At 44.0% G+C, this 15,327-nt stretch overlaps 1 protein-coding gene across 1 annotated transcript in view; it reads left to right on the plus strand.

Annotated features, from left to right (window-relative positions):
- The first annotated feature begins 3,804 nt into the window (after positions 1-3,804).
- ST18 (ST18 C2H2C-type zinc finger transcription factor) overlaps positions 3,805-15,327 on the plus strand; it is a 59,582-nt gene continuing 48,059 nt past the window's right edge. The window contains exons 1-2 of the mRNA XM_070382840.1: positions 3,805-3,992; positions 11,482-12,276. Of these exons, the coding sequence (XP_070238941.1) occupies positions 3,881-3,992; positions 11,482-12,276 (907 nt within the window). The 5' untranslated portion in view covers positions 3,805-3,880. The remainder of the gene's footprint in view (positions 3,993-11,481; positions 12,277-15,327) is intronic.

Consider the following 15,327-nt stretch of genomic DNA (forward strand, 5'->3'; position numbering starts at 1 on the left):
TCCGCAGATGGGAAAACACAACCCAGTGGAAATGATTTCTGGCAACCTTGAGAAGATATGTTAGCATTTTGTGGCATTTCTTTCAGTGACATGTAAAGCCTGGCTTTCCCTCACTGCAGTGTCACAGTGAAGTGTCACAATAAAGCCAAAACAGTGTGCCCTCGGGGAAAACGAGGGAGAGGGACCATTCTCCATGCACACACAAAGGGTAATATTTATTATAAAGGCTTTCATTTCAGCTCCAAATGCTGCCTGGGCCACAGCTACTTTGCAGTGGAGAAATGCACAGAATGTGAGATTTAAAGCAAATGTTGTATATAAATCTAATGTAATTTATGTAAATACAAATACGACGTAAAAAAGTAGAACACATTTACAGACATGGAAGCTTGCGTCAGTCTGTGCAGGGCACCCGGTGGGGGAGAGTTTGGAGTTGCTGGGTGGCGCCTTCAGCCGAGTTTTGGTGGAGTCCAAGGCACACAGAGTCAGAACCGGGGGTCAGGACTGCCTTGCCCTGACCTGCTTTTGTCACCAGCAGCACGGAGAGCACCAAAGCCCACAACATGTGATATGGGAATTGTTATCCCTCTTCGTTGGATGAGGAATTTAGCATCCCAGAAGATTCAATTGCTCGTTGCAGATGACACAGTTAATATTATATAAGGAGCTTCACGCACTGTTAATATCAAATGCATTAATTTATTTGAAGCTATATTTGTATTTTTTGATAGAACCGTAATATCCTTTTCATCCTTCCACAAGTTATTGTTTGGACCCAAATGCTGAACTTGATCTTTATTATTATTAATGTCTCCTCATGTTCATTCTACTGCTCTGCACTATGGACATTGTGGGGGGAGCCTGTGTCTTAACCACGTTTTGCGGCATTTTTCTTTGCTTTGACTGAGCGTCATCTCCTGATTTAATGAGACCTGAATCATTGGGATCAGCCCTGTGGCAGGTGGCTTCCTTCGGTTAGAGTGGTGACTGGTTTAACAGGGCCTGCTCCACCTAGTTGCCAAAGGCAGATGGAAATTACCCAGGTTCCTTATTCTGATTTGGCGACACATAGGGAGAACATGAACTTTGGGGACCAGCAGGCCAGATTCAAATATCAGCCCCACAAGTTACAGGTCATGTGATTTTGAGAAGTTCCTTGTCTTCCTAAATAAACTCGGATAAAAACATTAACAAGATAATAATATTAACAGGGCTGCCCTGGTGGCTCAGTGGTAAAGAATCTGCCTGCCAATGCAGGAAACATGGGTCTGATCCTTGATGCAGGAAGATCCCACATGCCGTGGAGCAATGATGCTCATGTGTGGCAACTACTGAGCCTGTGCTGTAGAGACCATGCACTGCCTGTGTGCCCTAGAGCCTGTGCTCCGCAACAAGAGAAGCCACAGCAACGAGGAGCCTGCGCACTGCAAGTCGAGAGTAGACCCCCCTTGCTGCAACTAGAGTAAAGCCCGTGTAGTAGTGAAGACCCAGCACAGTCAAAAATAAATAAATAAAATTATATTAAAAAAAAAGAAAATGAGAACAAATTATGTAGCTCCAGGAGATAATTTATTTTCAAAAATATATACTGACAAGGCAAAATCTGTAAGAATCCCACCGGAACTAGATGTTCCACTTCATCCATCACCTCAACCATCAGAAAGTAATGGTATTTGTCGGACTGGCCAAGGCCTCCAGCCAGGTGTCCGTGATCAGTGTTTGTCCTGGTGCTGACGAAGCTTTGTTTGAATAAACCTTCCCAGCCTCTTTTCCAGAGCCCATGCTCTGCTTACATTGATGTTTAGAGTCCACTTTCCTTCCCCATTTTAGTATCTGAATGTCATTTGCTGGAAGCCTCTTTCATCTTCTATAAGTCTTCTTGGTTCTGGATAGTGGTTAAGTGGTCTTACTTGTGTATTTTGTGAGCATCTTGATGGAAACTCTCTTGGTTTAGGAGACTTGGTTTAGGGGGCTTCTTGAACCCTCTTCACATTCCTGGGAGCTTTCTTCTCCTGTCCCTCCCCTTTCACAGGTCGTCCTCCTGGCCAGAGAAGGCGTGGGCCCCGGGAGGTCTGCTTCTCTGTCTGTGTTTGCTCCCGTGACATAGGACACATGTGTCATAGACTGTGCTGCTTGACTGGCCAGGCTCGGGCCATGCAGTCTCCTCCTGAAGGCCCCTGTCTGCTCTCCTGCTCATTTGCTTAGATTCTATTCTACCCCATCGTCTGTACATGGTCACTTTAAATTTGGGCTCATCAAAGAAATGTTGCCAAAGCACATTAGTTTGTCTCAGAAACTTGCTCTTCTCTTCCACATCAGGATAATCTTCAATTCTCAATTTTTAATCTTTTTTTTTTTTTGAGGGATTTCTAACCCTCTTGAATTATCCCTCCTTCTAGAATCTTTTATTTCCCAGATAAGAATAGCACTTATTTTCTTCTGAGATTTTAAAGGCTACCCTTCTAAATTCAAGAATTCATGTGTATGTGCCTGTGCTCAGTCATGTCGCACTCTTTGTGATGCCATGGACTGTAGCCCGCCAGGTTTCTCTGTCCATGGAACTCCCCAGGCAAGAATACTGGAGCGGGTTGCCATTCCCTTCTCCAGGAGATCTTCCCGACCCAGGGATAGAATCTGAGTCTCTTGAGTTTCCTGCCTAGGCAGACGGGTTCTTTACCACTGCACCACCTGTGAAGCCCAAGAATTCATGTATGATGATGATCAGATAATTTTCACAAACGGGCCACCATGGGTACTTCTCCGTATTGATGTTTTTAAGAGAACAGTTTAGGGCCTTGTCTTAATATTACTGAATATTCAACCTTCTTTTAGAGATAGAATGAATAATATCTCATTACTCTGTGACCAGGGTTCTCTCCTCTGGATCTTTTCATCTTAAGCTCTCGCATTTTTCTCCAAAGAGCATTTAATAAATATGTGTCAGAGACTCAGTGTTGGCTGAACCCTCTGGTCTTCCTAGATCTCACCAAGAGAATGTTTGCTTTAACTTTAGCACAGAGTGAGCTGCACTGATGCCAAGCGAGCTATATGTAGGAAATGTGTTTTCAAAGGGCCGTCCTCAGGAGGACTTCCAAATAAAACGCTATGAGAGCAGGAGTAAGGATAAACTGTGGTCCATTTTTGTGAAATCCAATCTCCTTTCTCCTCCTTTTATTTGTTTGTTCTGTGTGCCAAATGGGTGAGACTCAAACGGCAGAGTGCCATGAGCATCCTTCCACTTTTTTCTGTGCCTGGAGATGGGCTGATCAAATGTTCACAGCCTACCCACCCACCCCCTGCCCCACACACACTTAATGCCCCATCTTTCAAGTCAAAGCCCAGGATATGGCATCTCAAGTTTGACATGCAACTGTGGCGGAGATAAGCAGTTTCAGTAGCAAACAACTATCCAAAAAACCTTGTGATTTATCCATACTGGACACATTTCTCGTAGCTGGTGGTATATTTTTCACATTAGCTCTTTCTTGGGATTAACAAACCAGTGCAAATCTTGTTTCATCCGTCCCTGGGTATTTAGTCTAGTGCCAGGCAAAGCTCAGATTAACATATGCTTACTCAGGATTAAGGATGATTTTTTTTTTAACTCTTCTGATCAGCAGTAAAATAGAATCTACACAGTTCAATGGATTCAACTCCCCGGCTGTTTTTGTTAGTGCCGACAACTAATCCCAAACTGGGCTACAACTTCCTTTGGGTTTACTTGGTGATGGTCAAGGGTCAGGGAGCCATGAACTCTTTTGCCATGTTCTTAGCCTGTGTCTGTTACTGCAGTGCTGCACACGATTGCACCACGGCCAAGAAGAGAAGAGCCGGGGAGCAGGCTTTGGGGGTCCCGGTGAACAAGAGAAAGTCCCTGCTCATGAAGCCCCGACACTACAGCCCCAGCGTGGACTGCGAGGAGGGACGTGCAGACCAGGCGGAGGCGGAGGGGCAGGACGACCGCCTGGAGACCAACCATCACCCCAGCACAGGTAGCCAGGGGCCTGGCCTCAGCTTTACTTCACTTCCTCCCCAGCACACAGACCCAGGCCCACCTTAGGGGGAACATGCCACGTGTCCAACGTGGGATCAAAACCAGACACTGGTTTCCCTCAGCATCTGCTAACGAGGACCAGTTTTCCTCTGTTACAGCAGGGAGGTCAAACGCAAGCCACAGAGCATCCTTGCCCGTGGGCCGTTTGCAGGAGCACAAGCTTGGACTGTGCCTCTTTCTGCAGAAGGTAAAAGCTGCTCAGCCTTGCAGTTGAAAAAGACCTTGACTCAGCAATGGGGCGGATGTCCAATCCCTAAAAGAGAAAACCTCAAAATAAGCTTTACAACATTTCCAAATGACATATGAGATGCAGTCTCTATTTTGAAATTTTAGTTTGTTAATTTTTTACTGATGTTTATAATTGATTCACAATATCATGTTTCAGGTGTACAGCATAGTGTTCAGTATTTTTTCTGTATACCATAAACAGTTATAATTCCCTGTGCTGTATGATACACCCTGTTGCTTATCTATTTTACACATAGTAGTTTGCATCTCTTAATCCCCCATCCTGAATTTTATTTTGAAATTTTTAGGATGTGCTTCTCCCCAGTTCATGGTCACACCCACTAGACCCGGTTGTCACAGTACCTCCAGGAGCTAGACCATCACAGACCACTTTGTGCATGAGGCTGACATTGAAGGACATGCGAAGTATCTCAAAAGTTTGTTTTTAAAAATACATGGAGATCTAAACCTTGACTTAATTAGAAAGTGAAATTAAATGTACATATCTGCTATTAGACCTAAGTATGGGCTTCCCTGGTAGTTCAGGCAGTCAAGAGTCTGCCTGCAATGTGAGAGACCCGGGTTTGATCTCTGAGTTGGGAAGATGCCCTGGAGAAGGATATACCAAACTACTCCAGTTTTCCTTTCTGGAGAATTCCATGGACAGAGGAGCCTGGCAGGCTACAGTACGTGGGTTGCAAAGAGTTGGACACAACTGAGCGAGTAACACTTTTCACTTTCATGTGCTATTACATACACATTTTTTTGAATGTGTTTTTAAGTAATCAATGTATACCAAATAAATTGTCCTTTGGAAGAAATATACATTATACAAGCCTAAGGCAATGAGATTCTTAGGTCATAAAAACCTATTGCATATAGAATGGTAGTAATCGCAATAGGAGTTAACAGAAAAAGTGTCAAAGTGTATTGACTGAGTGGATGCAAATCTTGGAGCACAGTCATCGGTCTCCAGTAATCTCCACTTGCAAGTAGTGTGAGGTTCTGTAGTTTAAACAATTGTATTCTTATTTATTAGCGTTGGAGCAAATTTCCTGGCTTTTCTGTATTTAACATACGTCTTCAAGCCTCATGGCTCATCTGTAAATTATCATCCTTGACTTTTTTGTTTGTTTGTTTCCTTGGGCTGGTCAGTTTCTTGCTGATTCCTGAAAATTGCAGGTTGAATCTAGTGTCAGGGAAAATCCTTGATTTAGTATGGTTAGACTTGAGGTATAAGGAGATGCAAGAGACACGGGTTTGATCGCTGGGTAAGAAAGATCGATCCCCTGGAGTATGAAATGGCAACCCACTCCAGTATTCTTGCCTGGGAAATCCCATGGACAGAGGAGCCTGGCGGGCTACAGTCCATGGGGTCACAAAGAGTCAGACATGACTGAGCACAGCATATACACACACAATAATTAATACCATTGACATTAATGTACCAAGTATTCAAGAAAATGGGCATCTTTTACACCAACACATTTTGCAGGTGCCAGGAAGACCAGGTCTGTACCTGCCCACTGGCTTCCCACCTTCTGTTGTCGCTGAATGATCATTGTAGGTGCTTGATATTGACCAGGAAAATATACTGTCAAATGTTCTCAGTTAAATATTCACTTATAAGCACTGATGGACATCTCTCTGCAGCTTCAGAAAGGTTCATTCTTTTTATATTCAATTTTAGAACCATCACTACTAATAATGAATATGCTAAACTTACACTGTGGTGGCCATTACTTTTGATTCTTACTATATCTTGAACACATAAATCATATCACTTAACCCACCCAATGGTGACATGACTGTGTAATTGTGACCACAGGTGTGCAGATGAGACCACTGAGGACAAACGAGTTAATGCTGAAGGTGATGCAGCTTGTAGCTGTTGGAAAGAAGATAATTAAGAGACAATCAAAGGACAAGCAAGATTCTGATCTCTCAGCTAACCATGCTCCATAATCCAGTCCTCATGCTCTGAGTATCTTTAGAAGGCAGATTGGGCAAAGTCCCCCCCATGTCACGTCACAAAGTCACATGTCCAGAAATGACCAGTCCCAGGTGCTCCCTTCCCTGGCTGAGAGAGGAAAACTCTAAGTGGTCTTTAGCCTCCTAAGCAAGTCCCCCAGAGAGAAAGAGAGCTGGGTTTTCATCCAAGCCCAGCCTAAGGGCTTTTATCTACCATCCAGGTGCCCCGAGGTATTCACCTGACCAGGTGTGTGCCTGACTGTGTCTTCAGTGGGCAGTTTAGGTGATGAGAGAGGATACAAGCTCATGAAAGCTAAGGTCATGAACTTGAGTCCCTTTAATGGCAAAACTGTGCCTCGTGCACCTTCTGCCAGTTGTCTTTCCAAGAGCTGCCCGTGGGCAATAAGAATCACAGAAGAGGGACTTGCCTGGTGATCCAGTGACAAAGATTCTGAGCTCCCAATGCAGGGGGCCTGGGAGTAATCCCTGGTCAGGGAACTAGATCCCACATGCTGCAACTAAAGATCCTGTATGCTACGACAAAAGCCCAGTGCCACAGAAGAAACATTTTTAGGAAGAGAGCGATAGATAGAAGAGAATTTAGACAAAACAATGCAGATGCACCTTTTCCACCGGGGCAAACAGAAGGTGAGCTCAAAGCACCATCAGGAGGCAGGTTGAGCTCATGCATTCCCAGTGCAGATGAAGGAAAGAAGTGGGGTGAACCACTGTCTGGAGTCCTTCCCAGGCTGTGAGCACTAGCTCGTGGATCTGAGAAACTCCTCACACTCATGGGAGCTCTGAGGGCTGGGGTGACATTTTGAACATATTATCTCTCAAGAAACAGCAAGTAAGGGATAAGCCACTCCCACTTAAAAACTCTGAGAGACGAATTCATTTCTTAGGGCTTTTATTCTCAGCAAAACTGACATAACTCAGGAGGCCTGGAAAACTAATTTGCCTGTAAAAATCATTCAGCTAGAAACAGAACTAAAATCCGAAACTTAGTTATACTAAAGGAATCAAACTCAAAACGTGTTGTGACTTTCGGAGGCTTGCTTTCTTTTAATATTTATTTTTATTTTTGGCTGCATGGGGTCTTAGTTGCAGCGCACACTTTCTCTAGTTGCAGCGCACAGGCTTAGTTGCCCCACAGCACGTGGGATCTTAGTTTCCCAACGTGGACTTGAACCTGTGTCCTCGGCATTGGAAGACAGATTCTTAACTACTGGACCACCAGGAGGATTTCTTTTGTTTAAGCCGTTTTGATGCAGAACAGCTGACAGGCATGGGTGATCACTGCTCTGTATATTCAGGATTACCAGACCCCTCAGAGAAGAGACTTTGATGTAAAGTAAATCAACAAATGTGAGCTTTTACATATCAGGCCCCCCCAAAGAACAGTTTATTTATTTTTTGCTCTACGAGGAAAGTGTTGCCCCTCTCCAAGCCCAGGAGTGTACCAGAGGAATTTTCCATCACGTGTTGTTGTGAGATGCACTATGTTAGTTTTTGCTTTGTTGTTGTGTTTGTTTTTTGTATTTTTATTTATACATTAGGTTGTGTTGTTTTTCATCACCAGTTAGCTGACAGGTGTATTTTAGTATTTTCCTATAATTCAGTCTTGAAAGTATCCAGATTTGGGCAAACAGTAGGCACCCGGCTTCCGAGTTGATTCTTAGCCCCCCACTGGCTGGCCATGTGAACTGGGCAAGCCCTTAGCTCTCTAGAACCCTGGTTTCCCTTTGGTAGAAGAGATTCAAAAGTGCCTTTCTTGGAGTTATTGTGAAGATTAAATGAAATAAGTAACTGGACATTATATCAAGGACATACCAGTTTATTGTCAGGATATCTTATTGTTGGCTCATTGGTCACTGGGATATCGGATCATCCTTTTTTTAAAAAATTTTGACTGTGCTGAGTCTTTGTTGTGGCTCAAGGGCTTTCTTAGTTGCAGCACGAGGGGACTTCTCTGGTTGCAGAGCACAGGTTCTAGAACCTGTGGGCTCCACAGTTGGCAGCACCAGGCTCAGTAGCTGCAGTGCACCAGCTTCATTGCTCCGAGGCATGTGGGATCTTAGTTCCCCAACCAGGGATCGAACCCGTGTCCTCTACATTGAAAGGTGGATTCTCAACCACTGGACTACCAGGGGAGCACCTTATCATTGCTTTAAAGATGAGGACCCAGGACTCCAAGGACAGTGGCCTGCCTGAGATCACACAGGTCATGACCCCCAGTCTCTGGACTTCAAACCTGGGGCGGAGTCTCCCTCCACACTGTGCACGTGAGGAGGGGGACTCCTCACGTCCCCCAGGCAGCTGGTGATCATAGTGTGTGTGATGTAGACAATGGCGACCAGGGCTGAGTCCTCTTCAGATGCAAGGCTGGGCCCTTCCACGGCCGGCAGGTCACTACTCACTCTGAAAGAAGACAGGCCCCACCTTGTCCAGATGGAGGCTCCTATGTCTCCTCTGCCATCGCTTGTTCTGCTGCAGCGTCAGGAAAGGGACAGTGTCCATCCTTTATTGATGACCCGTAGGGTGTCACCTGCTCTCCCATGAGGCTGAGGAGCCACCGCAGTTGACACAGACACATGCCAGGCCCAGACTCGAATGAGGTCCCCAACACAGGTCTCTTGGATTATTTCAGGGGCAGAAGCACAAAATAGATGACTGAGCCACCCCAGAAAGTAAAATTGCATGAGCATAGAGAATATAGGGAGTCTGGGCACCCCATCACAGATCTGTCAGGCTCGAAGTGAACTCAGGGTCTCTCTCTGTGACAATGACTGACAGCAGCGGGTGGGCGCGTGGCAGGTTGGTTGGCAGGTTTGCTGAGCATGCCTGGAAACCCCCGGACACCGCTCGCCGGCACCTCTCCAGGCAGGGCTCCTCTCTTTCTAAAGAATAATTAATAAATATTTTCTTTTAGCATATAACCAACAGTTGAACCAAACAATTATGGAAACTGGAAGTGACCCAAAACGCTCGCATTGGCAGCGGCTCAGTGACACGCATTGTCGGGCACACGTGCATGGCTGTCACCCCGCCTCTCCGACGATCTGCACTTAATAGGAATATTTTAAACTATGTAGCTAAGCAACAGAGGTAATTGTTGCTTTCCAGAGCTTTTGTTAGCACTCTCACACAGCCCAAATATGCATAATTAGGTATAATGTCTATAAATCATTATTGTACACATGTGGGTACTTAAGTGGAGTTGAGAGAATAGTTCAATGAATTGAGCATATCCACGGAAAACGCTTTTTATTTGTTTTCTGTAGTTCATAATACTCTAAAATTATCATAACCCTTTACACTTTCTCTTAATAGCCAGCCGTGATATTGAGAAAAACTTCATTTGCATTTTAGACTATGTTTAATACATTATTTAAACCTGGAGTTCCTCTGATATGAATTCAGGAGAGGATAGACCGTCCTCTCAAATATTATGGGCTGGGTTTTGCCAGCCTCTTTTCTAGGAAGTAAAATGTTAAATTTTTCAGTTTATGTTGAATAGATCCCAACAAAGGACTGCACCCTATAATCAGTGGTATTTAAAGGGGCTAGTGTTGTGACTCAATTCTTCTCTTCATCCAAAAATGCTTTTAGTTACTATGGCAATATTTACTTGATCCTGGCAGTCCAGTGTTGATTTAGGGAGATAATTACCAGAAAGGAAGATGATGGAGATGTATTTTTGAGTGTCCTTGTCAGAGACAATGTTTATAAAAAATTAAATGGGACCCAAAAAAAGGCATATTGTCTTCTGCACAGACACCCTCTCCCGCAGCCCTTCCATGGGACGTCTGTTCTTTTCTTTCCTCCCAAGACGTGCATTAATGCAGAATGCCCTGCACTTGGTGTCTTTAACAGTCTTTAAGGAGGCTTATTATTTTGTCTTCCCATCCCCCACTCTGCCTGTAGAGACACAGCAATGGTCCTGCTTTATTTTTTTGTCTTTATGAATGCCAGGGACCACTGCTGGGTTGTCTGGTGTATTTCATAGGCTGGCAAGTGCTGAGATCCCTGGGCAACCCCTCCCCAGGTGCCAGGCTGGGGCTGGGGCACCCACGGACCTGCACCTCAGTTGGTGTGTTTGCACGGGAACAGTGTATATAAATAAACACACAGTCTGTCACCCCAACTAGGCCACTGCCAAGAGGGAAGGGGGTGACACTGATGGCTGCTCTGGATGTGGATACGACAAGGACAGATGGGTACGTGGGCGCCTGTCCTCAGTCCCAGGCCTTCTTGACCATCAGGACTGGGAACAACTAGCTGACATTCAGCATCCTCTAACTATCCCTACCTCTCTTTTCACATAAGTGTACATGGGTACCAGGCCAGAAACTGTGCTACTGGTCAAGGCGTTATTCTGTCTTACGCTTTTTCCATTTACTTGTGTTTCCCTTGGTGTGGAATTTTCATGTTACAAGTATGAAAGTGATCAGGGCTTCTTTTAGTTACCATCTCTGTGTAGATGTGTTGTGTATTTTAGCTAACATTCCATAAAATCTGAAAGTTTGTTTGGGACACTACAGAAGTAGAGAAAATCGACTGAATAAGCTTTGAAAATATATTGCCAGGGAGCAGAGAAAACCAATGAATACTTCCTTTAAAATGTATAATAGGACATATATTTGATTTTCTTCCAGTTGGCTGAGACTTGCAAATATAAGACGTACAGTAATGTGAATTTCACATTCAGAACTCTGATGGTTGAGCATTTATTTCAGTAACTAAACACACTTAGCTCTGACATGTTGAAAATTCAAATAGCTCATTTCTTTAAAGGTAATTCTTAAGAACATTAAGGTCTGAATTTTACTTTGTTTTGTTGAGAGTGTATATTTTTCTACCCTATGTTTATAAAACTGATAGAGTCCACATATTCACATATTGCATCTATTATATATGTGTGTGTGCTAAGTCACTTCAGTTGCGTCTGACTCTTTGCAACCCTATGGACCGTAGACTTCCAGGTTCCTCTGTCCATGGAATTCTCCAGGCAGGAATACTGGAGTGGGTTGCCATGCCCTCCTCCAGGGAATCTTCTTGACCCAGGGTTCGAACCTGTGTTTCCTGCACTGCAGGTGGATTCTTTACTGCGGAGCCACCAGGGAAGCCCATTGTATATGTATCTATTTATTTATTGGTCATTGTAATTTCCTTAAAATATTTTTATTCTTGTTTTTCAAATAATGGCTTTCTTTTTCCCCTTGAAGAAATCATGATAAAACCCATGGATGAGAAGTTTCATTCAACCGCACAAGAAAACTCAGATGGGAAGGAAGACAGATACGGCTGTTATCAGGAACTCGTGGTCAAATCTCTAATGCACTTGGGGACACTGGAAAAAAGTGCATCTGCTCAGACCATAATTGAAAACTTAAACGACAGTGGCATCCAGTCTCTAAAAGCAGAGGGGGACGAAGTGGATGAGTGCTTTATGGTTCCTTCCGACGACGGAAAAGATAAGACCGACAACTCCCGGCTGCGGTTCTCGCCCTCCTCCGACAGCGACAGTAACTCTGAAAGTGCGGAGAATGGTTGGGACAGTGGCTCCAGCTTCTCAGAAGAAGCCAAACCTCCGAGGGTCCCAAAGTATGTTTTAGTGGATGATAGGAAAGACCTACTGGAAGTTCCCGAAATAAAAACTGAAGGCAACAAGTTTATCTCCTGCAAAAATGTGTGTGATTCAGAAACAGAAAGGAAAGACCCTCAGAACACTCCTTTGGACCCATCAGATGGCCCAGCCCAGCCCTCCTTCCCAGGGAGTGAGGACCGTGGCCACGGTCGTGGGTGTCCAGCCGCAGGGACGGAGGAGGCCACTGCCCTGGAGAAAGCCAAGGGGAACCTGAGTCTGCTGGAGCAGGCGATTGCCCTGCAGGCTGAGCGAGGCTGCGTCTTCCACAACACCTACAAAGAGCTGGACCGCTTTCTGCTGGAGCATCTCTCCGGGGAGAGGAGGCAAACCAAAGTCATCGACATGGGTGGAAGACAAGTCTTTCCCAATAAACGTAAGACCCGGTTTTGCTTTTACTTCATTTAAAATTGCTTTATAGTTGGGGGTGGAGAACGAGTGAGATTTGATTGCTTCTTCCAGATATCTTTTTGACAGTTTAACACAGTTAAAAATCTAATTTGTACTATAAAATTACCCAAAATTTCTCCTATTCTCTAGCTTGTTCCCAGATCAAGCTTGGTTGGTTTTATTTGGTTTTCACACACAAGAAAAATCATTGACTATATTTCTCGTAATGTGATTTTTTTTTTAAATATATGGTACTTTTTTTAAAAAATGGTATGTTGGATACGTTAGAAGTACATTAGTATTTACTGAATTTTAACTGTTCTTTCCCACCCTCTTTCTGGGATCATCTCACTAGCTTGGAGTTTCATCAACGTCAGGCTACTTGCAAAGCCAGGCAAGATGTTCTCATCATTCTTGGGAGGAGACTGGGAGCTAATTCCTTTATAAGCCTATGCTTTAAACAAGCTCTCTGACTCTGGGTCTGGAAACATCTGGACCAAACTTGAATGAGAAAGTCAGTGTGCTTGGAGGAGATCTAAAAATCGATCCTCAGACTTTGGGAAGTTGCATCTCCCATGAAGATGTACCCCACCACCGAGTCTTGCACTGTGTGGGCCTGGTGATGAGTCCTTCAGTTAAGTGGGGTGTCCCAAGGGGTGGTCCTTAAGGGCAACCTACTCCAGTGTACTGGATCCTCCTCCAGGCGATCTTCCCTATGCAGGGATCAAGCCTGTGTCTTCTGCATCTCCTGCATTGTAGGTGGATTCTTCGTCACTTTACCACCTGGGAAGCCCTAAGTTATACATATACATATATCTATTCTTTTTCAGATTCTTTTCCCAAGTAGGTCATTATAGAATATTCAGTATAATTCCCTGTGCTATACAGTAGGTGCTTGTTAGTTATCTATTTTACATGTAGTAGTGTGTATATGTCATTCCCCAATTCCTAATTTATCTCTCCCACCCCACTCTTCCCCATGGGTAACCTTAAGTTCATTTTCTATGTCTGTGAGTCTATTTCATGGATAGGTACCATTATTTTAGATTCCACATATAAGCAACATCATACGATGTTTGTCTTTCTCTGTCTGACTTACTTCACTTAGTATGATGCTCTCTGGGTCCATCCATGTTGCTGCAAATGGTATTATTATTTTTTTTTTATGGCTGAATAGTCCATTGTATGTACATACTACCTCTTCTTTATCCAGTCTTCTTTCAGTGGACATTTAGGTTCATCCATGTCTTGGCTATTGTGAATAGTGCAGCGATGAACATTAGGATGTATATGTCCTTTTGAACCAAACCACATTTTCCTCCAGATATGTGCCCAGGTGTGGGGTGGCTGGATCATATGGTAACTCTATTTTTAGTTTTCTGCGGAACCTCCTTGCTGTGCTCTGTAGTGGTTGTACCAGTTTACATTCTTCCAGTGGCGCAGGAGGGTTCCTTTTCCCCACACCCTCTCTAGCATTTTTTGTTTATAGACGTTTTAATGATGGTCATTCTGACTGGTGTGAAGTGGTACCTCACTGTAGTTTTGATTTGCATGTCTCTAATAATTAGCAATGTTGAGCATCTTTTCATGTGCATAACTTGCTTTTTTTAAAGCAAGTTCCTGAGGTGACTCTTGGACACCGTAAAATCTGAGAATCACAGAATTAGGGGAGGAATATACTAGAGAAGGTCAAGTTTGGGGACTTACAGGGTTGATGAGAATAATGTGCTATCTGGCAAGATGTTTTGATCACTGAAATTTATCGAGAAATCAGGTGGGTATTTTAAATCCATTTTAGTACTCATCTGAAATCTTGTCTAATACTGTGTTGCAACTCATCTCTGAGGAGAAAAGAATAAAATAATGTCATTTGGTGATGGATAAGATAAGTAGTTCTTTGGGTACATACTGTAAGGGCTGAATATTAAGGACCAGCATGTAGTCTGGGGTAGGATGCTGTATAAGCAGCCCTGAGCACTCCATTCACACTCAGCTTGGAAACTTACCTGTGTGTGTGTGTGTGTTTGTGTGTGTGCATGTGTATGTGTTTTAATGAACAACAAAATCAGAAAAAAAGATGAGATTTACTTCCTATTCCCAAACCCCATCATTTCGAAAGCACTCTATTTCCTCCCTTCTAAGACACAGTTTTCCCATTTTAGCATCTTTGTAAAATTGGAAGGGTGTGCCATTATTCAGTTTTCAATTGTTTCTCCTTTCTCACTGGCACACAGGATAATGTTTCCTCTTGCAACTGATGGCATCTTCAGCCACTGATATCTTGACTTCAGAGACACTTTGTCTGTTCCACAGTTTAAAACACATGATAATACTTTGGTCTCTTCTATAGAACTTTCAAAACATTTTTTGTTTACAAAAGTTAGCAAGGCAATAGAATGTGAGTTAGGGAATACAGGTCATGGTGGAGCCTTAGAGAATCGCTGATGGGACTAGATGAGTCCACGGTGTAGCCTGTGTGTGTGTGTGTGTGTGTGTGGAAGGGGTGAGGTCATGCCTTGGGGTGTCAAGTCCCTGCAGGGAACTTCATTCCAGACAGGAAGAAACAGGCAGAACAGTGAAGCCGACTGCTGGGGCTTCTGGCTTCTCTCAGAGGATGTCCAGGTTCATACTCTTCCTCTCATCCCTGGTGTGGGATCATAAGAGGAGCTTTTTTTTTTTTTTTTCTCTTGAGAGTATATTCCATGCACCTAAGTTAACACCAGGTTTCCCAGGCGTCTCAGTGGTAAAGAATCCACCTGCCAAAACAAGAGATACAGGTTCAATCCCTAAGTCAGGAAGATCCCCTGGCGGAGGAAATGGCTACCCACTCCAGTATTCTTGCCTGAGAAATTCCATGGACAGAGGAGCCTGGTGGGCTACAGTCCATAGGGTCCCAAAGAGTTGGACACAAACTGAGTGATTAAACAATGATAAGTTAGCACTAATTTCCCATGCGCCTCGGGCATGGGACTTTGCTCTCCAAGAATACTAGGATTTTAAAGTATCATTTCACCCAGGTCTTAAGTTACCAGGTTTG

Source organism: Bos mutus, chromosome 14, assembly GCF_027580195.1.
Source record: "Bos mutus isolate GX-2022 chromosome 14, NWIPB_WYAK_1.1, whole genome shotgun sequence".
NCBI lineage: Eukaryota > Metazoa > Chordata > Mammalia > Artiodactyla > Bovidae > Bos > Bos mutus.